Source organism: Diplotaxodon limnothrissa, linkage group LG1 (assembly GCF_057381915.1).
Source record: "Diplotaxodon limnothrissa isolate DT_005_m linkage group LG1, D_limnothrissa_male_GT1.1, whole genome shotgun sequence".
Taxonomy (NCBI): domain Eukaryota; kingdom Metazoa; phylum Chordata; class Actinopteri; order Cichliformes; family Cichlidae; genus Diplotaxodon; species Diplotaxodon limnothrissa.
In genome coordinates, this window is record NC_140596.1 from 42732362 (window position 1) to 42758455 (window position 26094).

Genomic DNA, 26094 nt, shown 5'->3' on the forward strand with positions numbered 1-26094 from the left:
ATCCTAAAATACAGTTTCATACGTCTGCTTTGCAAATGGTAGTTCTTGGCGTGCTTGGGGCTGTGGAAATTATACTTATATTGTGAAAGTCTGCAGACGGAAGTGTTATTGTTTTTGCTGATGGAGTCACGCTGGTGAAGCTCTTCGCAGACACTCTTTGATTAAGTCTTAGTGTTGAACAGTTAGATTATTCTTGTCATTACCTACAAAGATATGGATAAAAGTTTGACACTAGCTTCTTTGTTTGGTATTGTATTTGTGATGAAAGTAACGGAATAATGCAGCTTTGACAACTTCAATCGTTCCGTATACCTGAAAGCTGATTGGCTCAGTTACACGTCGGTTCAGCGTCTGACAAGTAAGTCTTTGTTTTATAGAGCTGCTGTTTTGTCAATAAAGGCGTAGAATTCCTTTTAATATCCACACGCGCTGTGTTTGGGGGTTTATTTCTACCCAATTATAATAGTGTAAAAAGTCAAATGAAGCCAAATAAAATTAATAACGAGCGAATGAGTTTGTTAGCTTTCTGGCTAACTAGCTTCAGCTAACCTTCTAAGAACGTACAGCCGTAGACCATGGGTTATTCTAAAAGGATCTACTGTCGTTACACTTTCTGGGGTGGTGGAAACGAGCTATCTTCACCGCCGAGCTTTTGTAAGTTATATCTGTATACTTGTGCGTGCTTTGTATTATTGGTCATGTTAGCAAATAAAGCCACGGTGATGTCTATTGTTTATCACAAACGAGTTAAACTAACGAGCCAAACTTTTAAGGTAATGACAGATAGTTACGTTTTCATTCATTTGCAAAGTTTTCCCAGGTTGGCTAAAAAATAGTGTAATTAGTAAGTTTACCTTTGGGTAGTGTATATGCATATCATTATTTTTTTGTATTTAACTCTCTGGTTGTTACTATTGTTTGGCTGTTGTGGTTTTCAGCAATAAATGGGGTGTATCCATAATCAATTGACTCTGTCCGTTAGCGTTCACAATACTCTTCATTGCCTCTAATCTCTTTTTGATGACTGTGTTTGTGTGCCACAGGGAAACAAATTCTCAGTTCTTCACAGTGTGCACCAGTACATCTGCAAAGCAGCTCTGATATGACTAAAAGAAGCCTATCTCTTCAGCTGGTCCAAAGGTACATTTTAATATCTAAAACATTAGCTTTTGTTTCTTTTCTTTTAACATCAACATAATTTCTCCCAACAAGGAAACCAAAAAAACTTGCTAGACCTCTTCATCAAGTAATGGTTAAGCCTTTGTTAGCTGAAGCAAAAAAGTGACTGTCTCTGAAATTCCACTGTTGTGCCTGAACATACGTCAAACATGTACATTTTCAGATAACTTCATTTATAATTACATTTTTGGGGGGAATATATACAACTTTTATAGTTTTGCCTCTATATTATTTAAATTCCAAGTTTTCTGCTTTTTATTCAGTAAGACTGAATTAAAGAAAATTAATAAATTATAGTTTTTACTCCTAAGTTCTGAATGTCGTGGAGTAAAGATTTGTTTGCTGCTTTATACATTATTTGTGCAATTCTGAGATCAACCAAATTTTCAAACTGTTAATAATTTAATAAAAAAATGATTTGATGGTCTTTTGAAGTGTAGCTCAGGTGGTAGAGCACCTGCTAATCAGAAGGTTGGTAGTTCAATCCTCGTCTCTCCAGTCTGCGTGCCAAATATCCTTGGGCAAGATGCATCCGTCAGTGAATGCGTGTAAATGTTAGATAGGAAGCTTAGATAGAAACAGTACAGTATGCTTGTGTGAATGAGGCAAGTTTTGTAAAGCATTTTGAGTGCTCAGAGTAGAAAAGCGCTATATAAGAACCAGTCCGTTTACCATCTATACTCCACCACTCTGGATTTTAAGTCAAATGTGTTCAAGTGCAGACTTTGAGCTTTAAGTCAGTGTTTTTTCAGAGTTTGGATTAACTGCTGAGAAATTTAGGGTGATGGAGGGGCTGGAGCCTATCCTAGCTGCAGTACAGTAAGAAGCGGCTTACACCCTTTTCTTGTAGTCCCCTGTTTTTAGCTGCTCAAAATTAACTGGACAGTTGACTCCAAAGCAGTTTCATTGCCAGATGGGGCTTGTTTCCTTGCTATGTCATCACAAATGAAGCAGATGCCTGAAGTTGACTCATAGAGCTGATTTTGTATTTGTAGTTTTGCATTTTTGAATAGAAGTCTCAGACAGATGGCAGTGCACACAAGGTACACCATCACTAGGCTGGGAAAAAAACCCACAATAAACCAGAGAGAGATGGTAAGAAATTTGGCAGTGGCCAGTGGCAGTGGTACATCCTTAAAAACAATTAGTGCACTAGCCAGCCAACACCGAAAGACCATAGCAGACAACTAATGTGCCAGAGTTATTTCTGTAACAACATTGTTCACAATATTTCATCAAAAACACTCTACATGTGTATCAGTGTCGACATCTAGAATTTGGAGACCCCATCAATGTACACTGTATCAATACACATCATCAGTGTTAATACAGAACAATTTGCAGACTACTCGTTACACTCAAGAACAAGAAGATCACATTCAACTTTGTCAGAATCAGCTGGAAAGAAGCTGTATTTTTAGACTCATAAAACAAAGATTAACTTTAACCAGAGCGATGGGGAAAGTATTGAGAAGCAGGAAAGCAGCTCAAGATCAGATGGGCTCCTTTCCCATTAGTACCTGCTCGGTTTGATTCGCCACGACTCGAATTGGATTAACTGGTTTTCCATTATAATAGAGTACCACCTAATGTGCGTTTTCATTGTCATAGCAACGCGTCCAAGTGTCCTGTGACGTAATTAATATGCAACACAAACACTACAACAAAGGTGGGTGTCGAGGCAAGAATACACCTCCTGCTCAGTCTGTCGCTTTTCGGCAGACTCTGGGACCACGGCATTGTTTTTTCAGGCAGAGCGGTGTAGAGATTTTTGAAGGGGCGGGTACTGAAAGTTAAAAAGGGGCACATGGGACCAGGGTGAATAACAACAACCCGCATTCTTCAAAAATCTAATATGGATTCACATCATTTTATATCACTGTTATCAGGCGGGGACAAGGCAAAGCAAAGGTAGCCTATTTCTTACCCGATGGGTACAATGTTGCTGTTGAGGTGTTGCTGCTGCTCCTGATAGTACTGGAGGGCAGGGCTGTGTTGATCTGACACTGTAGACTAGAGCAGGGCGATATGGCCAAAAATATTTATCACGATATATATTTGAAAATTTACGATAACGATATAACTGACGATATAATTGATGCAAGACAAAATACAACTCCACAACATTACTAGCGCAAAAAGACAACCTTCCATTTATTTTCACTTAAACAAGAAGCTGGTTTTTATGTACATTAAAGCTTTATAAAAATTTAACAGTGCAAATGCAAATTCCTTGCTGAAAGTTTAACCAAAAGGCATTTCCAGTAGAAATGGGCTGACATATCCTGAGCATAACCATGTATAATATCCACTGAAGTTAAAAAGAGGTGCTTTGCAACATTAAACTGCAGTGTGCAGTACGCATTTTTCGGACGATAAGGTGCACGGGATTATAAGGCACATTAAGCGAAACAAAGCAGTCAGATAAATCAAACTTTATTAAACTCATTCTTCTTGCTTCCTCCACTTCTGTACCATTGATTCATTAATGTTGAATTCTCTGGCAGCTGCTCTATTCCCATGTTGTTGCAGTATATTAATGACTAACCTCGTATTGTGGATGGATTATCTCAGTTGTTCTCCTGACTGAAGTTTGGTCCGTTTACAGCATCCTGCCATGCGATTGCATTTGTCTCTAACCATGAAGAACCTTCACGTTAACTTTTATAAGTGGAAAAGTGTTAGTGTTCGTCCTCCAGCTTCACTGTTTATGTTATGCTAACATAGCTGTGTCGCTAGCGATCACGTAGCACATCATTATATAGCAGCTAGCCCAACTTCAGTAACCCTACAAACGTCACTGCTGTTTAGTTTCCTGTCTTCATTTATGTTGGAAGTGATAGCAGAGCTGTACGTTTGATTTTTTTCAGAAATCTCTCCGTCAGAACATGCTATATCATGCTTAGGTAACTAGCGAAACTAGCGAGCTAACTTCCGCTAGCTTCCTGCTAACTTCTAACTCCGTTAAATGTAATAAATTTTGTTTTCATGGATGCCTGGAAGTTAAACTTCATAGTTACACCTGGTAAAGCAGCAATGCTGATCGTTTTATTAAAGATGAAAGAATTTAGACAGTTTTTAACTCTCAGTGATGCTGCAGTGTTGGTTGACCTGAAGAATACGGAGTTTAGGACCCAGATCACTCCCAGATTTAAGAGCATCTTAGTCCGACAATAACGACGGCTGCTTGCATGTTCTGCAAAAAAATGTGCTTCGTCGTGTATCTGACGGACAAACACCAAACCAGTTCCACATCACTGAAGTTGCACCATTTTTACAAACCAGTTCTGGTTCATCTGTTTCACTCAACAATCGGCCATGTGCGTATGAAAACAAAGGCACTGCGCATGCGCGTTTTACTCATATTCTATCGCGATATTTCATTTTCCTATCGTTGCCTAACATTATACCGGTATTACCGTGAACGGTATAATATGGCCCAGCCCTACTGTAGACATTTAAAAAGTCTGTAGGAGAGCTGGTAGCTGATTAAACAAGTGTTGTGAGATAATAATGAAATGCAAAGATTGGTGACAGCGCTTGGAACCATAAGGCAACAGATTACACAAGCTGTGGGAAATAAACCAGGCTCTGCCTCTGAATCACTCTTTGCCTCTCTTCCTCCTTGCATTGCCTCATCTCACCTATCCCTGTCCACTTGCTGTCCTTCTGAGAACAAGGCACAACTTGCAATTGCATTTAACTATCCACACTTAACAAATCCCATGATGCTTTGAGTATTTCTTCTTCATGTGTTAATAGACCTCTCTGCTTTGAGTCATACTTGTTATTAATCTCTTCCACAGCATGTCTTTTATCCTGTCTTCCTTCTATCTCCCTAACTGGTTACGGCAGATGCCCCGCCCCTCCCAGAGCCTGGTTCTGCCGGAGGGTTCTTCCTGTTAAAAAAAAAAGAGTTTTTCCTTCCGCACTCATGTGGTTGAAAAAAACATTTGATTCTGGAGGTTATTTAAACATATCATGAGATATAGATATTAGATTTTCCTCATCACTCAGCCCTCGATCAAATAATGAGCTTCCTCAATATTTGAGGAAGCTCATTATTAATGTTAACCCTTAAAAACTCCTGAACATCATTAGTACACCATTTCAGTATTATTTTGATTCCTATTCTTATGCTTAAAATGACTTAACATTTTGATTTTGATTTTTTTTTTAAGATATTTTTTTAATGCACCACCTGTGTGTGCTTGATTTGTGTGTTTTGTCAGCCATTTATGTCCATTCAAGTCTGTCAGATCTACAATGAACTGCTTAAACTGTAGATCTTTGTTGCACTGAGGCGGTAGGCAGACTTCATTCACATACTTGAAAAATGGCAAAAAATCATATTTTTCATGGTTGGATATTAACAGGGTTCCAAGTTGAGCTTCAGCATGCAACAAGAAGAAATGGGAGTGAGGCCAAAAAATTTTTGATCATGCAATTTATTGAAAACAACACTTAAACTGACACAGGCTCTTAGGCCACTTCTATCACCAAGTAATGCGTTACTACTTTTTCAATTTTAGTGTTGTCTTTTCAGATTAAAAGCCACGGCCATAAGTCTGAACTTAATTTCAGTCATGCTTAATGTACCATCTGAATCTGAATATATTTACTGAGTTTTATTTATTTATTTTAAACAGAGCTTAGGTACAGATGAAAATTACCATTCCGAAATGTGACAGGATGTTGAACCACCACTGCAGAAGGAACCCTGAGCTTCATGAAGAGCTGCAGATCCAGGCTGCAGTGGCAGCAGGGGATGTATACACTGTTAGGAGAATGCTGGAGCAAGGATACTCGCCAAAGATCCGCGATGCCAATGGCTGGACACTGCTTCACTTCTCAGCAGCCAAGGGAAAAGAGAGATGTGTTCGAGTTTTCCTGGAGCATGGAGGTCAGACCCCCAACCCCACGACCTGAAAATGTTTTTGCTGTTAATGCTACAGGGCATTGTGTTACTAAAAAGTGGGCATTTATTCAGCTATGTTAGGTGAAATTTGAAAAGAAGTCACTTCTATAGCATTCAGATAAATATCCCTTAAACACTTAAAAAATGTTTAAGTGTCCCAAATCCCAAAAGTTCATTCTTTTCATCTGGACTTATCGTTCTCAATGGGAGAAAAGTTTTTTCACTCACCCATGTCCAGATGAACAGAATCCACGTTTGGGATATTATTCATATGACTTAAGATTCATCCAGATACCATTTTGTCACCCCAGAATATGATTATTATCGTGCATCTTCTGTTAGAATCAGAAAAACCATGGACATACACTCTGGAGATGACGGGCTAGCGCATCCAAATCAGATGACTGATTTAAGATAACATAGCAGCAGTGAGTCTCATACACAGAGTCAAGGTGTGCCCCAATTCAGGCCCCGCATCCTTCAAAAAACTACCTGGTCTGCATAGGCCAGGTGCTTTAAAGGCCAGAAGTGCAAGGCTGTTAAATGGGTTGGGTTGCCTAGCAACCATGCTTTTTCAAATGTTAGAAGTTGGCTGGGCAGTGTATATTTTGTAATGGGTGATAGGTCATGTATAGAACTTAAAAAAAATAAAACAATTGGAAAAAACATGGCAGAAAATGCTGAAAAAGAAACCCACCACACTAATAAAATAATTAGAAAAGTGTCCAACAAAACATCAGTTTTCTGCACAACTCCACTGCACACGCTCACTCTCTCAACCTTTGCATTCCTGGGGCTGCTGTGATGCAGTGCTTCGGATTAATGTAATGACTCTTAATATCACTGAAAAGCGCAGAGTTGCTGCTTTCAAGAGCGGTTGCCATTTTTCAGATTGCCCACATCATTCAAGAGTTGCAGTAGTTTAAAGAAACGTTGCCACCAGTGTAGCCCTAACCTGTTAGGGTTAAAGGGTTAAACCTTTCTAGCGGTCCTTTACAAAGGGAGAACAGTCTTTATATTCTCTCCTGTTCTCCTCTCCATCTCTCATCTGGCACCAGCGAGCTCTTTTTCCTCTTACACTGCTGAATTTGTCCTGGTGTATCATCGGGGTGGAGAGAACAATCTCACCAGTTCTCCCTCAAAGTTGGTTCCTCACTCTGTCCTAACTCGTGCATAAAATGGACTGTTATAATTGGTCAGAATTAGCCTGTGAAAATAAATCTTACCTTTTTATAAAGAAGGAGAACATTTATTTTCTTCATTTAATTATATATTTTTAAATTAATTAAAAATAAAACCTTGTTAGGAATTGTGCTGGGCTTGTCTGCATTACTGTTTGACTGAATATTGTTTAAGATGTGGCAATATCCAAATTGGCCAGCAGGGGTCACTGTGGAGATGGGTTTGATATTGTTTCAAAACCAGTACAATTCCAGCACAAATGCTTCAAATGTTTCAGTGTTTTACGAAGCTTCAGTTTGCCCATAACTAAACATTTAAATTGCTACATGAATAAGTCAGGTAAAACCCTGTTGCTACTTTTAAAAGTTGACTGTTTGGCCACTCCACTTAAGCCGTCTGCCATTATCTTTGAAAGATTTCCCATTGCCACCACCGCGCTATGACAGAATCAGCTTTTTGGGCAGTGAGGTATTGGTTCAGCTACTAGTTAGCTAACATACACTAATGTAAACCTATTAGCTGCAACCCAACCAACATGTTCTCAAAACTTTAACTTTGAACACTTATTTTCTAAATGCAACTTCACAGACTGTTAAATCTGTCAGTTTCTGAGAGCAGGGCTTCGTGTTTCATGTCCACTTAAAGTATAACAGTCTAGCAGGAATGCACTGTAAATACGAATTGATGAAAAATTCTTTCTAGCAGATTATTCTTGGACTGTACTATCTTGGCTTATCATAAATCCTATAATATGAAGCGTCTGCTGCATTTAACTCTTCTTTTCTTTTCACTCGTCTGTACAGCTGACCCCACAGTGAAGGACTTTATTGGTGGCTTCACCGCACTTCACTATGCAGCAATGCATGGCAGAGCACGCATTGCCCGACTGATGCTGGAGTCAGAGTTTCGAAGTGACATTATAAATGCAAAAAGTAACGATGGCTGGACGCCGCTGCATGTGGCCGCCCACTATGGTCGAGACTCATTCGTGCGGCTGCTGCTCGAGTTCAAGGCCGAGGTAGACCCTCTGAGCGACAAAGGAACCACGCCACTACAGCTTGCCATAATCCGCGAGCGCTCCAGCTGTGTACGGATCCTCCTTGACCACAGCGCCAACATTGACATTCAAAATGGCTTCCTGCTACGCTATGCTGTCATCAAAGGCAATCACTCATACTGCCGCATGTTCCTGCAGAGGGGAGCGGACACTAATCTTGGACGCCTTGAAGATGGCCAAACTCCCTTACATTTGTCAGCTCTAAGGGATGATGTGTTGTGTGCCCAGATGCTCTACACGTATGGAGCAGATACCAATACTAGGAATTACGAGGGCCAGACTCCGGTGGCTGTGTCTGTCAGCATGTCAGGGATTAGCCGGCCTTGTCTGGATTTCCTGCAGAAGGTCACAAGTGAGTAACACACTCTTTGTCATATAAGTCCGGTGGCATTGTGAAGAATATGCCAATGTTGTGTTTGTTGCATAAAGGAGGAAAAAGTAAATATTCTTAACTATGAAAGAAAATTAGGGGTGAAGGAAAGAAAATTGCTACAACATAGTATTGCAATATTCTGCCTGTTTCATTTTGTGCAACAAATATAGATATAGCATTCAGTATCAATATTTGGGATACCAAAATATTTCTTTATATCATTAAATAAAACAATGATACATACGTACAAGGGGGTGGGGGTTAGAGCTGGGCGATAGAACGATAACGATATGTATCGCGATATAACTTTTACTCGATAGAGAAATTACGCTATCGCGATAGACCTCGCTGCTCTTGTCCTCTTAAAAAAAAAAAAAAAAAAAAAAAAAGATCAGCCAATCCAAATTAAGTAGCGCAGAGCCGAACCAATCACAGCCGCAGCGTCACGTCGCGTGACTTGTAACGTACAGCACAAGTGCCAAGCCACACGTGTGTTTGTTTGGGAAGCAGCCAGCGGGTAATGGAGGAAATGAGCGTGACCGAAGAGAAAACAGATAATGGTTCCAACGCCGGAGAGATTGTCGAACGGAAGAGCCATAGAAGTTCCGTAGTGTGAAGGTATTTCGGCTATTTCAAGTCTGACAAAAAACAGAGTAGCGTGCACTGTAAATTGTGCCGAAAGCAAGTCTGGAAATACAATAAACTGGTGCATGCGTCACACTGCGCCACGTTATTGTTTCGGTGAAATGAATTTCTACAATACTGTTACTGTTAATTCTACTCTCTGCAGTGTTTAAATGCTTACATATACACACAGTTACTGTCCCTCCACACTTACGACTCGGTTCTGCTTCTATGCCCCAGCTTTGTTTACTTTTTCCCACCGAGGCTTCTAGACTTCTGATTGGCCAACATTTCTGCACGGTTAGGAATCTAGCGCCACCTGTTGCTTTGGTATGTTCATAGCAGCGTTTTCTTTCATTTCTGCCTTTATGTGTGGACGGGATTATTTTTTAAAACGAAAACGGAAAATCTCCGTTTTCAAAAATACTCGTGTACGTGTGGACGTAGCCTCAGTCTCTGACTGGAAGCGCTAATTCGTCATTCGGCTTTTGTCAGACTAAAGTAACTGTTAAAACTGTTTGAAAAGCTAAGCTATACAACAAGGAGAGATTGAGAATTTCCTTTTAGTTCTCAGTTTATTTGATATTGACAAAAGTTAGTCAGTTTTGTCTGTTCTTCTGTAAAACAAACTAAGATTTATTTTTAGAATTAATATTTTGTTTCTAAGTGGAATTGACAATTTAGTCTGTTTCGTTTGTTCTATTTTGAAACTTAAACGCTTTAGCGGCTGCCTTTTGTGTAGTTTGCAATATTTGCCTTTATTTATCTGAAAAAGTCTCATGTTCCTTAAGTACATCTACCCTGTTGAACTTGTTATGGGAAATAAATATTTAAATAAAAACAAGCTGCTGATTATTTCACATTTTACTTGTGAGCAACAGCACATTTAAATCTTACAAATATAGTTATTTGGCTTATATCGTGATAGATATCGTTATCGCCTGAAATGAAAAAAACATATCGTGATATGAAAAAATCTCATATTGCCCAGCTCTAGTGGGGGTTACAGGAAAGGAGACACAAATTGTACTTAAATAATTTTAAGTAACAAATAAGTGATATTCAGAACAGTTTCATGAATTTTAAGTGGGTAGTGCATAATTTTATGGTAATTTTCCAGGAAAACCAACAATGTTTCCCCATCAGCTGATGTGATCAGTGCCATTTTATGCAATTAAAAATGTTTTTCTTCCCAAGCGTATCCAGACAATTTACAACATAACAGCACGCTACATGCACATCATACCACAAACATAGCTAAGTTTCTTACCGAAGCATGATCAGGAATCAGTAATTGTCAAGTCTGGACCACGTTTTTTTTTTTATTCAGAACTGCCTTTAGATTCAGCAAGGTTCCCAAAAATTCCTCAGTCATTGTTTCACCATACTGACACAATAGCATTACACAGTTTCTGCAGACTTGTCCTCTGCAAATCCTTCTATTCCACCACACCACAGAGGGCTGTTGGACTTGGTGAAAGAACCAATTTGAGGTTATTTAATATTTGAAAACATCCAACACTAGGGCTGTTCGATATAACGATATAAAAACGTCTGTCGTTTCATTTTAAGCTATCGTTTGTTTCGTGGTGTCGCAAAATAAACTGTTTACGGCAATATTTTTTCATGGTTCTTATGTCACTGTAGTGGCTGTATTCATTCCTTAAAGTTCTCTCTTTCTCTTATATTTAATAAAACCACACTACTGACAGACATGTTTTTACATGCTGTCGTTAGCAACAATTATGGTAAAAACCATCACGTGGCTCCACTGTCCGCTGGTTTGTTTTCCACGTAAACCTTTCACAATAAAGCTTAAGAGCCCGTTGAGACTTTTCAAAATAAACTGAATCATGTGAATGAGTATGCAGAGTTTACAAATGAGAAGCAAAAAAGAGCCGTCAGGTGCTAAAAAAATAAACCTTAGACTCAAACGTTAGAGCAGGCTTTCCCCCGCAGCACGCCGTGTAATAAATACTCACAAAGAAAACGGCGCCGTTACAACTTCTGTCTAAAAATGTGTCGTTTCATGCATCGGTTAAAACACTCGACTCCAGCTACACGACGCACAGCTGGAAACACTTCATGCAAGACGAGCTGCCCGCGATTCACAGAATTTACAGCAAATGTTAAATGTTTGTGATTTATATCGTTATCGGACGATAGATGTCTTATATCGGGAGATGAGGTTTTGGTCATATCGCACAGCCCTATCCAACACCAACAAGGTATTTTCACACCGAGAACTGCTAGCTTCTCTTTTTTAGGCCATTCTCTGTAAACCTGAGAGATGGTTGTGTGGCAGATGAACAACCATGCCATATCCAGTTATTTGAATGACCTTTCTTCCCTATTCTAACCCTTTGTTTGACTCAGTCGGCTGTTTTGACCGTGTGTGAGGGTTTTTTTCCTTTTGCAGAGTGTATTGATTTCCAGAAAAAGAAAATTTGATAATATTATTAATATTATGTTATGTGCACCTTCACCCTGATTGATTATCTAACTTTCCTCTCAATTTTATTGTTTTTATTTTATGCTTGGAATGCAGTAGGATGCAAACACTGCTGTGAGATAAAGTAGAATTAAAACTCGAAGTGTTGCACTAATGGGGGCATGTGAGCACTGTCACTGTATTAATTGTTAAATAACGAGACATCTACTCTTGCTAATAATTTTGCTCAGAGTTGATATTTCTTGCTCTGTTTCTGTCATGTTACTGGGAGTCAATGATAGTCATGTGTAGTCATTGTTTCTATTCTTCTTTCAGGACAACCTCGGACTCTACAAGATTTGTGTCGAATAAAAATCCGTCACTGTATTGGCCTTCAAAGCTTGAAATTCTTGGAGGATCTACCACTTGCAAAGGTTATGAAAGACTATTTAAAACACAAGTTTGACACTGTGTGAAGCAATAACACAAGAATAGGAGAGATGACAAATCTCTTAAGAGACTATGCAATCATCCTCATCTGAAAGGAAAGGTACAGAAACCAATTGTGAACTTGTTCACAGGGCTTTTTCTTCACCTAGTTCTCAGTGCATTAAAACATTTTCCCCACTTTTATTCAAACTTTTTACAATAAGAAAAGTTGCCCAAGAATGGAAATGGATACACCTCAAGTTTGTTTGTTTTTTGTGGTTTTGTAGAAAAGAGAAACCTCGTTTGACTGCAGAAAACATTCTTGCTGCACTTAGGATTTTTACTCTTCATTTTCTTTTTGTAAATGTGCATGATGCTATTCTCCATGGGTATACTCAAAGTGTATTGATTGTCATTTTGTTTCTCATTAAACCTTGTTTAAAACAAAGTGCTTCAATGATCATGATTATGATTTCAAAATGATAATAATGATTTCAAAAATGCTATGAATGCTAATTATAATTGTTAAAGAAGCAAACAACAAATTCTCCAGTGCGCTCCCTGATTTGTTTTACTGCACAATATTGAGCCTGAATCCAAAAGGCACTGCATTTACATTTCTGAATCACTCCTTACAACAGGCCTGTCTCAGCTGTATTCCTCACATTGATGAAAGGTGTGTTTGAAAGGAGTAAGAAAAGATATGGAGCTTTAGGTGGGCAGGAAATACAGATTCTGTGTTATAGCTAACAGCATCGTGTCAGTAGCCACCTGTAGAATACTACTATACAAACATGAAAACAAGTTGTAAATTATTCCAAACAATTAAACAAACTTTCATACCAGCTAGTTTTTTGTTTGCTTGTCCAACCAGATTGAGGTTCATTTTAAAATAAATTGAAAGGTTTCAAGCTTCTACTGGATGCTGTGACAAAAGCAGCAAGAATGTTTTTATTACATTTAGTGCAGCATTGCTTTTTTGTCATGGACAACAATAGACTATGCAGACATATTTTGACTTTATTATGACACAACAATATACCCAGTATAGACTTTTGCAACCGAGGTTAACGCTTGAAACTCTGTCACTTAAAAGGTGGGCTCTCAGTTTCTGTGCCATATGTAGTTATTGAGCGTGTTTCAAATGTGACATTCATAGCATTACTGGTTTGATCAATCTGTTCTAGTGACAACATCCTGTCATTCCAGCATAAGTCACAATTACATAACTGTTAATCATGGCTAGATTCAGACATCGTGTGTCTGGTAGAACAAGGTTACATTAAGATATTTGATGGCTTGTCAGAATTGGCAGTGTAACCACCTTTTCAAGTTGAGTTCTCTGCTGTTGTCATGTCTTTGTGTTGTCTGTATTTTATTCAGCAAATACAAAACTATCCTGCCCCACTCATTGCACACGAGCACTGAGAAAGGATGATCTCTGTTCTACATCGGGCAAAGTAAATATGCACAGACCAGCGTCTCAATCAGTGTAAATTAGAAGCAGGATTTATAAGACAAATGCTGTCTTTGTGATAAAACTCACAAGAGGCCTACAAAGTCATAATCTGTTACTGTGACAGCATCCAGTTTTCTTTGTTACGTATTGACACCAATATGTAAAATTGAAATTGCCTAATTTAAAAAGAGCCGTGAGGCTGCTTATTTAAGCATGAGGTCAATCTTTCACATGTTAATGGGGAAAAGTTTTCATGGAAGCAAGAATAATAAAGTCCTGAATTAGTAACATGGATATACAATCACTAGAAGCTAAGATCAGTGTAAATATGTGACATGAACAAGAGATATTTTTTGGAGAATTTATTTAAACAATGATCTCTAAATGTATTTAAAGTTTGGAAAGTATTGTGATCTGTTTGTTGTGACTCATGTTTCTTTTGTGCAAATACATGAAACGTTTGGAATCAGTGTGTTTGATTTCTATTGCAGAAATGCTTTCTTAAAATTAAAAAACTTGCAGTTAAGTGTTCTGGGAGAGATACTGTGAATCTTTTTTTTACTTATTACAAAATAAAATGCAGGATTTGGCGTTGAAACAGTGCAGCTAAGATTTTTCCTTTGTCTTGCATGGTGGAATTCTGTTTCCCAAAATGTTACATTTACAAATCAAGTCATCTGCAATGACGTCAGTATTATTTTCATATTTAAATTTTGCATGTTTGTCTTTTAGGAAAAATGCTGATTTTGAAACACCAGCTTTCTACAGGGGCTGGTCATAAAATTAGAATATCATCAAAAAGTTGATTTATTTCACCAATTCCATTCAAAAAGTGAAAGTTGTATAACGTGTACATTCGGTCCGCACAGGCTGACATATTTCAAGTGTTTATTTCTTTGTATTTTGATGATTATAACTGACAACTAATGAAAACTGCAAATTCAGTATCTCAGAAAATTAGAATATTGTGAAAAGGTTCAATATTGAATCAGCTAATTAACTCAAAACACTTGCAAAGGCCTTTAAATTGTCTCTCATTCTAGTTCTATAGCCTACACAATCATGGGGAAGACTGCTGTCCTGACTGTAGTCCAAAAGAAGGCAATTGACACCTTGCACACAGATGGCAAGACACAAAAGGTCGTTGCAAAATTGGCTGGCTGTTCACAGAGCTCTGTGTCCAAGCACATTAACAGAGACGTGAAGGGAAAGAAAAGATTTGGTAGAAAAAAGTGTGCAAGCAATAGGGATAACAGCACCCTGGAGAGGATTGTGAAAAAAACCCATTCAAAAATGTGGGGGAGATTCACAAAGAGTGGGCAGCAGCTGGGGTCAGTGCTTCAAGAACCACTACGCACAGACGTATGCAAGGCGTGGGCAACCTGGGCTCACATGACAACTGAGCAGCGCCACAGACTGATCAGATCCATGCCACGCTGCATTGCTGCAGTAATTAAGGCAAAAGGAGCCCAACTAAGTACTGAGTGCTGTACATGCTCATGCTTTTCATGTTCATACTTGACAGTTGGCCAGGATGTATTGGTCTTAAATAATATTCTAATTTTCTGAGATACTGAATTTGCAGTTTGCGGTTTTCATTAGTTGTCAGTTATAATCATCAAAGTTGAAAGAAATAAACACTTGAAACATATCAGTCTGTGTGGACTGAATGTACACATTATACAACTTTCACTTTTTGAATGGAATTGGTAAAATAAACTAACTTTTTGATGATATTCTAATTTTATGACCAGCACCTGTATTTTAGGCTGCAAGTTGAAATGGATAGCTTTACCTGAATTTAAGTGGTATTTTATGTCTACCAACAGGCATCGAGTGGTTTCCACAGTAAAATACATTTTTTATGCATAACTTGGACCACAACTTGAAAGATATTGTGCATGTAATGGGTTGCAAAGTCTCTCTTTGAAGACTCAGCAAGTGCATTTCCTTTCTCAGACATTTGCAAAACTGACAGTTTTAAGAATTGTAACCTTATATTGATCATGTTATTGACTGATCACACTTTTCTGCCTTTGTTGCTGCACAACTACATTTGCAGTGGATTGAAAAGGTATTCAGAGTCATTCCTTTTTAATAACACTCTTTACAGTTTCTCATTGAATTAAAAGACAGCATCATGCTATAGAGGTATCTCTGAGTTGCAGATGAAAACAGCAGGAAAGATGAAGTCAAAACAAGACACATTTCTAGAGAGACGTGACCTGAGCCTGACGTGATCATTGAATACATAAATCACTGATATAGGCAGAAATCATAGGGTAAACTTCCTACATCATCATTAGATTATCTTGCCCAAAATAAACAAACATACCCTCTGAAGATAACTTCAGTTAGTCTGGTTTGTACAAGTACTGTGCCTTCAAGAGTGTATTTTGGTGCACTTTGGTAGATAAGACAAAATAAAATAACTTTATTGTCATTGCACAGTCATACCTAGTACAATAGTAAAACAAAATTGGAAACTGTCCTGCATCAGCACAACACAGTAACTCAATAGATAAAAAGAATGAGTGTATGTTTATTGCACATTGTTATCATTAAAAAAAAAATTAAAGAAAAGAAAAAAAGCCCAGGGAGGTCAGCTGTTAGCATTGATTAGGGCTATTGCCCTGTTGTAAAAGCTGTCCTTGAGTCTGTGCGCAACCTCAGCAGTCTGAATCTCCTGCCAGACGGAAGCAGCTTAAACGCCCGGTGTCCTGGGTGTGTGCCGTCCTGCAGGATGTTGTGTGCCGTCCTGCAGGATGTTGTGTGCCGTCCTGCAGGATGTTGTGTGCCCTCTTGAGACAGCAGTTTTCCTTCCTGATGTCATCAAGTGCTGAGTACATTAGGAATTCTATGAAAGTCCTATATTACCTGAATTAAGAGACTTATGTAAGGCTGTTTTTATTTATGCATTTGGCAAAAAGTGTTGTAATATGATGGCCAAAAAAAAACAAAAAAACAAAACCTATTTTTTTCAATTTTGCTTGATCAATGCCCAACAGACACTTTATTAGTTAAGTTTTTCTAGTAATGGGTTTGACCCTTTTTTTTTTTTTTAAACCTTCGTTAACTCGTTCAGTCTGGGGCCCGTTCTTCGTACCTCGCCAAGTAAGTTAGCTGGATATGATTGTTGACGATTTCGCGTGATCCTGGATCGTTCGGTTCCCCGAAGCTCATAGCAACAGATCTGTTAGATTTGTATTGTTGATTGTCATTTATGCTTAGAAATATTTACTTATATATGCTTAGAGTTTTGTAATTAGTTGTAGATTGGTAGAGGTTTTGATCCTTGATAGTCTGCAAACTTTGTGTGTATTAGACAGCACTTTGGGAGCATGAGAGGTCATACCGTGTCTTATTGTTTTATGGTAGGATTAACGTAGCTACGTCTGTTCTAGTCTAAGTGCTCTTTGTTTAGATGAACTGCAGGACTTCCTCACCGTGTTATCTAGGATGAACCATCTAGGGTGAGGGGGAGGCTACCCTCTTCCTGACCAAGGATGTTTGACCCTTTGATCAGCAACACACACACACACACACACACACACACACACACACACACACACACACACACACAGGCAAGGTACTCTTTGTTTGTATGTAGACGTCGTATGTTAATGAACCTATGCATATTCATGTAACCTCAATAAAAAGACAGTGTTACGGGAGGACGGACGAGACCAACTGGAGTCAAGCGGTTGTCCGGTTCTCTCCCGTGCACGAGTAACATGAAGAACTTTGCCTATTTGTGTCTTGCTTAGCAGTGTAATTATATTGTCTTAACGTTCCAGCGAATAGGTTTATGCTACAAACCTAACATTAATTGGTCCTTCGAGAGCCGGAGCCCTGGAATCGCATTCACCGAGGGGGGGAGAGGCACGCTGAAAGTCTGACGTCAGCCAGGAAGTTCCTGTGGATTCGCGGTCTGTCTTTTCTCCTCGATGAATGACGGTCGGCGGGATTCGGGCTGATATTACACTCTAAGCAACGCCAAGTAAGTTTAAAGAGGCCGACTCTATAACCGTGTCGTTGTGCAGTCTCCGCCACTGTGTGAGGCGTTGAGAAGAGGCCGACTCTATAACCGTGTCGTTGTGCAGTCTCCGCCACTGTGTGAGGCGTTGAGAAGTTCGCTACTTTGTGTAGCGATACCCGGGTTCCTTGCTACTTTGTGGAGCAAGAGGTTCCTCGCTACTTTGTGTGGCTAGAGGTGAGTTCTCCGCCGCTTTGTGGGGCGTTGAGAAGTTCCGCGGGGTCCAGACTGTGCTGGACGATAGGCCTATTTTGTGTTGTTTTTGTTGTCGTTGTCATTGTTGTCATCGTTGTTGTTGTTGTGTGTGAGTGTGTGCGGAGCAGAACATGTGGTCTGTGACACCGACTGTTGTTGTTATCATGGGTTTCTAAGCAACCAAGAGTGAGTCGGAGGGAGACAGACGTTTGTGCTGGACTTTGCTCCTGGCAGCACAAAGTATTTATGTAAAAAAGAGAGAGAGCGACGGCTCCACAGCTGCGCGGGTTCACGCGAGCGCGGTCACGCGGGTTTCACGTGGACCTGAGCCGTGCGGTTAATCGCAGGCTTAAAAATGGAAGAGATTAAAATGTTAGAAGTTTTCAGAAAACACACCAGCCTTGAAGAGCGTGTGGAGAAGGCCAGCCCACATCAGCAGCTATGCTCTGGTGGGTGGCTGTCCCCCCACCCCTTGCTGACACAAAACGTTAACTCTTCAGCCTGTGTGCCAGACCATAGACGTAATTGAGGTGGATAGTTGTTAAAAGTCATCTACATTACGCTTGTGGTTGCTTAAATTCAGTACGATGACATGTGAGGTGAAGTGATATAGATAAATATTTAAACTAATGAAGTGCATAGAGGCACTTGACCTGTGTGGAAGACTGTCGTCTTATTATGAGCCATTGTTGAGATATAGAGCACATCTGTGAAAACAACTAATATGCTCAACCCTGTATGAAACATCTAAAAGTACATGATGGAGAAGCTGAGTTGAATATGAAAGTGTAAGACTTTGCCGCTGTGGGCAGAGCAACTACTGTGTGATGTTGCGTTGCAGTTTTTTTTTTTTTCTTCTGAGCTGATGAGCAGGCTACACATTATCAGATCGAGAGCTGTCTGAGAACTACTCTAAGAGAGGGAAACAGCGCTATGATAACTGTGATAACTGGAGTGTGCAACGTTTCCATGAGCAGTTTTCCTGCATCTTGACTTGTGTGTAGAGTGTTCATAACATCAGCATCATGTTTTTGATTATTTGTTTGTTGGGTTGAAAAATAGTTAAATAAACTGGTGATCATATTTACGGATCACCATGGCACATATCATCAGCCATGTGATTTATTTTTGCAGATGACAAAGTGAGTGTGAATGTGTCTGACATCACAGTGTTTTTGTGCACTGTGCAAGAGTAATTGCCTTTGATTGTGAGTGACAGCGGTGATTTTGCAGGTCACCAGCTATTGTACATAAAAAAAAAAAAGAGTGAATAAGAGGGAGAATTTATATTGTAGAAAAAAATAATCATAGGAAAAAGGTTTTGTGTTGATCAACCAAAAAAAAAAAAAAAAAAAACAACTATAATTTCATTTTCTGCTTTTAAGGAAAGGACTGTTCACAAAAACACAGAGCGAGAGAGAGAGAGAGATATGTGTTGATTAAGCAGTGATGATAATAATGAAATGTCTTAGTTGTCACTTTCAGGTGAAAAGCAGACCTGAATCAATTTTCCACATGCAGCGGTCGGAAGAAAGTTATAGTTTAACATCATTGGAAACATGCAGGCCAAGTTTCTGGCTGACTTATTTACAGTGCCATGTGTTTCTCAACCTCACAAGCGAGCTCACTCCTCCCTGAAGATAAGGAATGCAGCTCCATGATAAAGAGACAGCAGCAAGTCCTGAGCACAAAAAGTCCCAGCAAAGCAGCAGCAATGTGGATAAACAGCAGCAGAAGAAAGCAAACCCATCTTCCTGTCTGATTGGATGAATTCCACGGAGGGGCGAGCAAGATGGCGGTGGCAGCATGTTGAAATGCTCAAAAAGGACTGAGTGACTCGGGCAAGCCACATGCAGCTAGCATGCTGGCTAGCGACATGAAAGAAATGGACCCTTCATGATGCGTTCAACGTGCCAGCGCTGTGGTGGGAAAGGCTCCATCATAAACACGCCCTGCGCCCTGCGCCGAGGTTCAGGCCAAGAAGAAGAAGACGATGACTTCCAAGCCCAAGAAGGTCAGCCTCAGCGTGGGCGAGCTGATTGTGAAAGCCGTGGCCGCTTCCAAGGAGCGCAACGGCCTGTCCGTGGCCGCCCTCAAGAAGGCTCTGGCTGCCGGAGGCTACGATGTGGACAAGAACAAGGCCCGTGTCAAGACCGCCATCAAGAGTCTGGTGGCGAAGGGCACTCTGGTGCAGACCAAGGGCACCGGGGCCTCCGGATCCTTCAAGATGAACAGGGTTACTGAGACCAAAGCTAAGACGCCCGCCGCGGCCAAAGCCAAGAAACCGGCAGCAGCTGCTAAGAAGTCGCCCAGGAAGGCAGCAGCAGCAGCACTTCAGCCACTAGCATGAAGTCAACCGCATCAGAGGACAATAGTGAGAGTGGCTGTGACTTCACTGTGCATGTGAAGAAAACGTTTGAGGAGAACTGAACAGTTGGAGTTTGACATTTGCCACCTGTGGAGTAAAATGGCAAGAAGAGACAGTGGGACACAGGACAAAGCTGAAGGAGAACTGCCGGCTGTTGGACTGTTGAAGTGGGAGAGGACAACAGAGTGAGAAGACTAGGTGAGAACACATAGGAATTATTTAATGTGGGAAATCAAAATTTGGGTTAGCAAACCTGGGGAAAAGAAAACTGACTGCTTAAGTTGGAAAATTGAGACGGAGTCTGAAACATTGCGAAAATAGAAACATATACAAAATCACACACACACAAGCAGAACATGCATTAACCCTACTAACAATTCCAAACACAAAATGACTCATGAAGACTCATAGCACATTAGTTAAGAAATGATTAAATAATAGCAGAGAAGTGTGTAGGAAAGGCAGCTTTAAGAACATGCTCTGCTGGAGATGCAGCTCCACAGACATGCATTAGACCTGCCTAATAACACAAACACATGTAATGAAAATTAGCTTGTTATCTTTCATCAGTGTTACAATAGTGTCAATTTAGCAGACACTTGTTATCAAATGCTGAATTTATCCTAAAGAAAAAAAATTGACTCTCCAAGTTGCAGGACAACAATTTAACTTTTGTGAGAAAAAAGATCCTGGTTTGACCAACCAGTGATCAGACAATAAATTTAGTTGTTAAAATGGTAAATTGGGAGAAGCTTCCTGCTTGATTGAGGCAGCACATGTAATTTACTGTATGAGGGAAATTGTCTTTTGTGATACTATTTTGAACATGCTTTTCTGTCGTCCTGTCAACTTAGTGGGTTAATAGCTGATATGCAAATTAGTTGATTGGTTTTAGATTAATGAAAGGTGACTGAATTCTAGTATGAGTGAATGAGATGTGTTGGAGTTGTTGTGTGTTGAGTAGAGACTCTAAAACACTGAGTTTCCTGCTTTGATGTGCGAGTGAATCCTGTATTTAGATATACAACTCTGAATACGTCAGAACAGACTGTTTTGTGAAGTGCATGACAGCATGTCACATGTTTTATGATGAAGGGAAAAGGAAAATTGAATAAAATAGATCTGTGGCCTAAATGAGTGAAGAGCACAGACCTGGTAATTAAACTCATAGCTAATAAGACATTAGGATTATGTTGTGTGTGTGCAGCTGATGGTTGATTTGGAGTGAATCTAGCTGATGATTTTTCTTTTGTTGTGAAGTCAAGCCTGCCGATTAGTATGATGGTATGATAAACCATGCTAATGGTATGATTTACCCTCCTGAGATGAGGAGCTTGTGTCATGACTTAACAAGGCCTTTTTATTTTGATACTTTCACAGTGCACTGAAAGTTTTGTTTGATAATCTCTGTTCTTTAAGCAGATCTGCACGTCGGGAATTAAAAGCGCTACACGTCGTCGAGAAAATTGTGCCAAGTGAGTTCTCCACATTTAAATGGACTCTGGAGAAAGCCACTTATTTGGGACAATTATTAAATGACAGTCCCAGTCCAAAAGGATTCAGCGATGTAATCCAAACTAAAGTTCTTCTTTTTCTTTTTGAAATGACGTCATTTTGCTGAGAGTGGAAACTAAATGCGACGATAGGTTCCACTATCAGCAAAGAAAGAAAGAATGAATGCATGAATGAGTGAGTGAAAGGAAAACAAACTGACTGACTGGTAAAAGCTGACAAAAGCTGACAAGACTTTACTGATGTAACACGACTGTGTGAAGTTGACCCCCGCCTGGCAGGGGTGCAGATGAGTCTGTGTGTGCTTCCCTTTACAGAAGCAGAAAGATGACAGCAACACTCGAGGTTGCGTGATGATTTAACATTTTAAATGCCATTTTCTGTGTCTGTGAATTTACTATGTGTGTGTCATTCACTAGCTTGTGTGCTCACAGAGATATCTGTGACAAAGTATGCATACGCCTGCGCAAGCGCTAACATTTGCATTTTCGTTTTTACAGCATTACGGTTCTTCATGTGTTTGATCATGTGATTTATAGGAATACTGGCTAATGTTTCTCTACTACAAGATTTCTGGGTTTATGTGTGAAGAAAACTGTAGTTACAGGCATATGTTGATGGAGAAATTAATATAGTTTGAGACATACTGTGATGAGACCAGTGTTACTGTTTCCACAGCGAGTGTTAACTTTATGGTGTTTTATGGCACCTCTAGAATCTGTTGACCTGTGTCTGACCTCCGTCTGACCACAGTCAATGTGTATTGCTAATGTTTGTTTCTTTGAGAATGCTGTGGTAGATTCAGCTGAAGCGGACAAGTGACATGGGTAAAACAAATAAGAGATTACGGTATTTATGGAATAGTTTATTATGGGCTCATTTGCTGGCCACTTTTGAACCCATAATAATAATATATGAGTGGAGTGACTTTGCTTAAGAGAAGTCACTGATTACATTAATGTTAACAGAGTACATGGGATAATCCATGTCTGAGGTGAATTAGGGTAATAGTTGTAGTTACTGATTTGAGAAAACCTGCACATGACACTTGTCTTGCTGATGTTGAATGCTTATTACTCTTATGATACAATTGTTTACAGGTATGAAGTTTGATTTCACTTCCAGATTTTGCTTTCCAGGCCGTGATGGTGTGTATGCAGGCTCCTGGGAGAGCCAGGTGTTAAGCAAACTTAATATGCAACACACGCTAACATCTTTTATTGCAGGGTTACGGAGCTACTCCAGAGGAGATGCCCTGATGTTGCCTGGGACATGATCTAGCTAATTTTTTTTCTTTAAGACAGGGATCCAGGTTTGGTGAGTTGACGCATGGGAATGTCCATGCGTCAAGAGGTGGAGTGCAAGGATTAAAATTAAACAATGTTTACTATTATTGTTGCAGTGATTTGTGTGATTAGCCGTTTTATTTACAAATATTAAACCTATGCAAGTGGTGCATCCATGTTCAGATGAGGCTTTGATGGCCTATAAGTGAAGTTCACTGAACTAAAGAATGTGGTTTGATGATTGTTGACATGCTCTCCAAATAGAAGTTTTTCTTCTTAGCAAGGAAATATAGGTGCAGCAGTAATCTCCTGAGAAATCTTCAGAGGCCCAGTGAGAAGCGTGAACCATTCCAGGCATAGCTGACAGCCAGGCAGTGGTTGAGGTCAAAGGTCAAGCTGGTTGGGGCCCATCATGAGATCAGACCTTGGAGCCACAGCAAGGACCATGAAACTGCCTGCAAAATAGAGGAGAGGATCGTCCACAAGATGGGAGCTGAGGCCAGGAGAGAGGCTTCAGGAGGATCAGAGATCATCTTCAGCACAGCAGACATCACACAGAGAGCTGTGCTACTGAGCTTCCAGGAGAGAGCTGTGCTACTGAGCTTCCAGGAGATTTTAAATAAAATGAAAGATTCAATATTGACGCTGAGGAAGACAACTAAGGTGTACGACGTGCTCTGCCTTAAACCTTCAGCAGCGTTGGAACATGAAAACTCGTGGGATGAGGGGAGCGTGCCAAGCTCCATCGACAGCGCAGAAGGAGTTCGAGGATGACATCATGATTCTGTGAAAGCACAGGAACCAGAAGCTATGGTGGTGATGACAGCAGTTTCCTATGAACATCACCTAATGCTGTGCCACTATACTGTGCATACGATGACACTCTGAAGGCTGCTGGGATCATAACAGCAGTAAGATGACGGAACCCAGCACCCTTTCCACAGAGAGCTTTTTCTGCAGAGCGTGGACAATTAAGGAGTCATAAATATCCCCCTCACAAGACGAAGGTCTGAAGTCAGGTGATGGGGGCTGGTAAGAGGCCATAAAACTAGAGTGCTGAGAGGTCTGCAGCTTGGAAATAGCTGAGACCCATGTTGACGAACAACAAAACCAACTGGTATGTTTGAATGTCTATTCTACATACATTTGGACTCTGGTCCTATGGACAGTGATGGAAACAACTGGAAGAGACATTCATGACGCCCTGCAGAGCTTAAACCACTCTGCAGAGAGACATGTGATGTGCACACCCGGAGGAAGCACCACCAAGCTGAGATGTTTTTGAAAATGTTACTTTTTTAGTTTCACTATTAAATTAACAATTTCTTTGGTTGCTCGTAAGATGCAGTTTGCCATGAGATGAGCTCAATGAATGGGGTAACTGCTAATACATTTATTAAACTGTGTACCTTTCAGTAATTTAGGGTGATTTGACATATGCTGAGTATAAAAAGTTTTGCATTGAAACTGTCAGACATGAGGTATTCATACCTGGGAACTTTTCAAGCATAAAGGTCAAAAAGGGAGGAAATGTTAGATTTGTATTGTTGATTGTCATTTATGCTTAGAAATATTTACTTATATATGCTTAGAGTTTTGTAATTAGTTGTAGATTGGTAGAGGTTTTGATCCTTGATAGTCTGCAAACTTTGTGTGTATTAGACAGCACTTTGGGAGCATGAGAGGTCATACCGTGTCTTATTGTTTTATGGTAGGATTAACGTAGCTACGTCTGTTCTAGTCTAAGTGCTCTTTGTTTAGATGAACTGCAGGACTTCCTCACCGTGTTATCTAGGATGAACCATCTAGGGTGAGGGGGAGGCTACCCTCTTCCTGACCAAGGATGTTTGACCCTTTGATCAGCAACACACACACACACACACACACACACACACACACACACACACACACACACACAGGCAAGGTACTCTTTGTTTGTATGTAGACGTCGTATGTTAATGAACCTATGCATATTCATGTAACCTCAATAAAAAGACAGTGTTACGGGAGGACGGACGAGACCAACTGGAGTCAAGCGGTTGTCCGGTTCTCTCCCGTGCACGAGTAACATGAAGAACTTTGCCTATTTGTGTCTTGCTTAGCAGTGTAATTATATTGTCTTAACGTTCCAGCGAATAGGTTTATGCTACAAACCTAACAAGATCCGTAAGCGTAAACCTGCTCGGGAGCAGGTTTACTTTATGTAAACAGGATTAGATCGCAGCCACGCAGGTATGTCCGCTTCATTTATACGAAAGCAACAGCGATATTCCACCACTGTTTTACCATAAATACATATTATCAATGTAACTAAAGATAATGCAGTACTTGATCCTTTTATTGATTTCATACAGATACATACAGGTCATTTCCTAAAAAAAGGGAAATGTACTATTGGGCGATCGTGGCTCAAGAGTTGGGAGTTCGCCTTGTAATCAGAAGGTTGCCGGTTCGAGCCCCGGCTTGGACAGTCTCGGTCGTTGTGTCCTTGGGCGAAACACTTCACCCGTTGCCTACTGGTGGTGATCAGAGGGCCCGGTGGCGCCAGTGTCCGGCAGCCTTACCTCTGTCAGTGCGCCCCAGGGTGGCTGTGGCTACAATGTGGACTCCGGTCTATTCGCACCAGAACCTCTCGCCATAAGAACAGTTTCTTCCCCTCTGCTGTCGGACACATGAACAATAAACGTACGACTGTCCCCGCCACTAACTCATGACCCTACGCTGTGTTCACTGCATGATTCCATGTTTTGGCACTGATCACCACCTCATGTATATATCTTTCTACGTAGCACTTTTAATTCTTATTCTCATGTATATATCTCATGTATATCTCATGCATATATCTTTCTACGTAGCACTTTTATTTTTTCATGTCTATTTAAGCGCAATTTATGACAGCATGTTTGCACTGAAGCACCGCAGCAATTTCCTAATGTTGTAAACCTGCTCAACATTTGGCAATAAAACCCTTTCTGATTCTGATTCTGATGTAGCTGCCATCACCAGTGTGTGAATGTCTGTGTGAATGACTGGATATGTAAAGCG

The 26094-nt window shown here is 40.1% G+C and overlaps 1 protein-coding gene and 1 pseudogene across 1 annotated transcript; both read left to right on the top strand.

Moving 5' to 3' along the window:
* Positions 1–161: 161 nt before the first annotated feature.
* On the top strand, positions 162–12383 carry asb7 (ankyrin repeat and SOCS box containing 7). Its single transcript, XM_085358923.1, has 5 exons — positions 162–358; positions 1044–1140; positions 5829–6082; positions 8083–8688; positions 12101–12383. Exons 3-5 carry the CDS (start codon positions 5842–5844, stop codon positions 12238–12240), a joined length of 987 nt encoding a protein of 328 aa, XP_085215049.1. The 5' UTR covers positions 162–358; positions 1044–1140; positions 5829–5841; the 3' UTR covers positions 12241–12383.
* A 6895-nt stretch (positions 12384–19278) lies between these two features.
* Positions 19279–20922, top strand: LOC146640268 (histone H1-like; annotated as a pseudogene).
* The last annotated feature ends 5172 nt before the right edge of the window (positions 20923–26094 follow it).

What these genes read in the sequence shown, in the direction of transcription:
- asb7 (XM_085358923.1), top strand. Translation starts at nt 5,842, where the DNA reads ATGAAAATTACCATTCCGAAATGTGACAGGATGTTGAACCACCACTGC. An exon ending in AGTTTTCCTGGAGCATGGAG is followed by an intron (nt 6,083 to 8,082) that starts GTCAGACCCCCA and finishes TCGTCTGTACAG; the next exon opens with CTGACCCCACAGTGAAGGAC. An exon ending in TTTCCTGCAGAAGGTCACAA is followed by an intron (nt 8,689 to 12,100) that starts GTGAGTAACACA and finishes TTCTTCTTTCAG; the next exon opens with GACAACCTCGGACTCTACAA.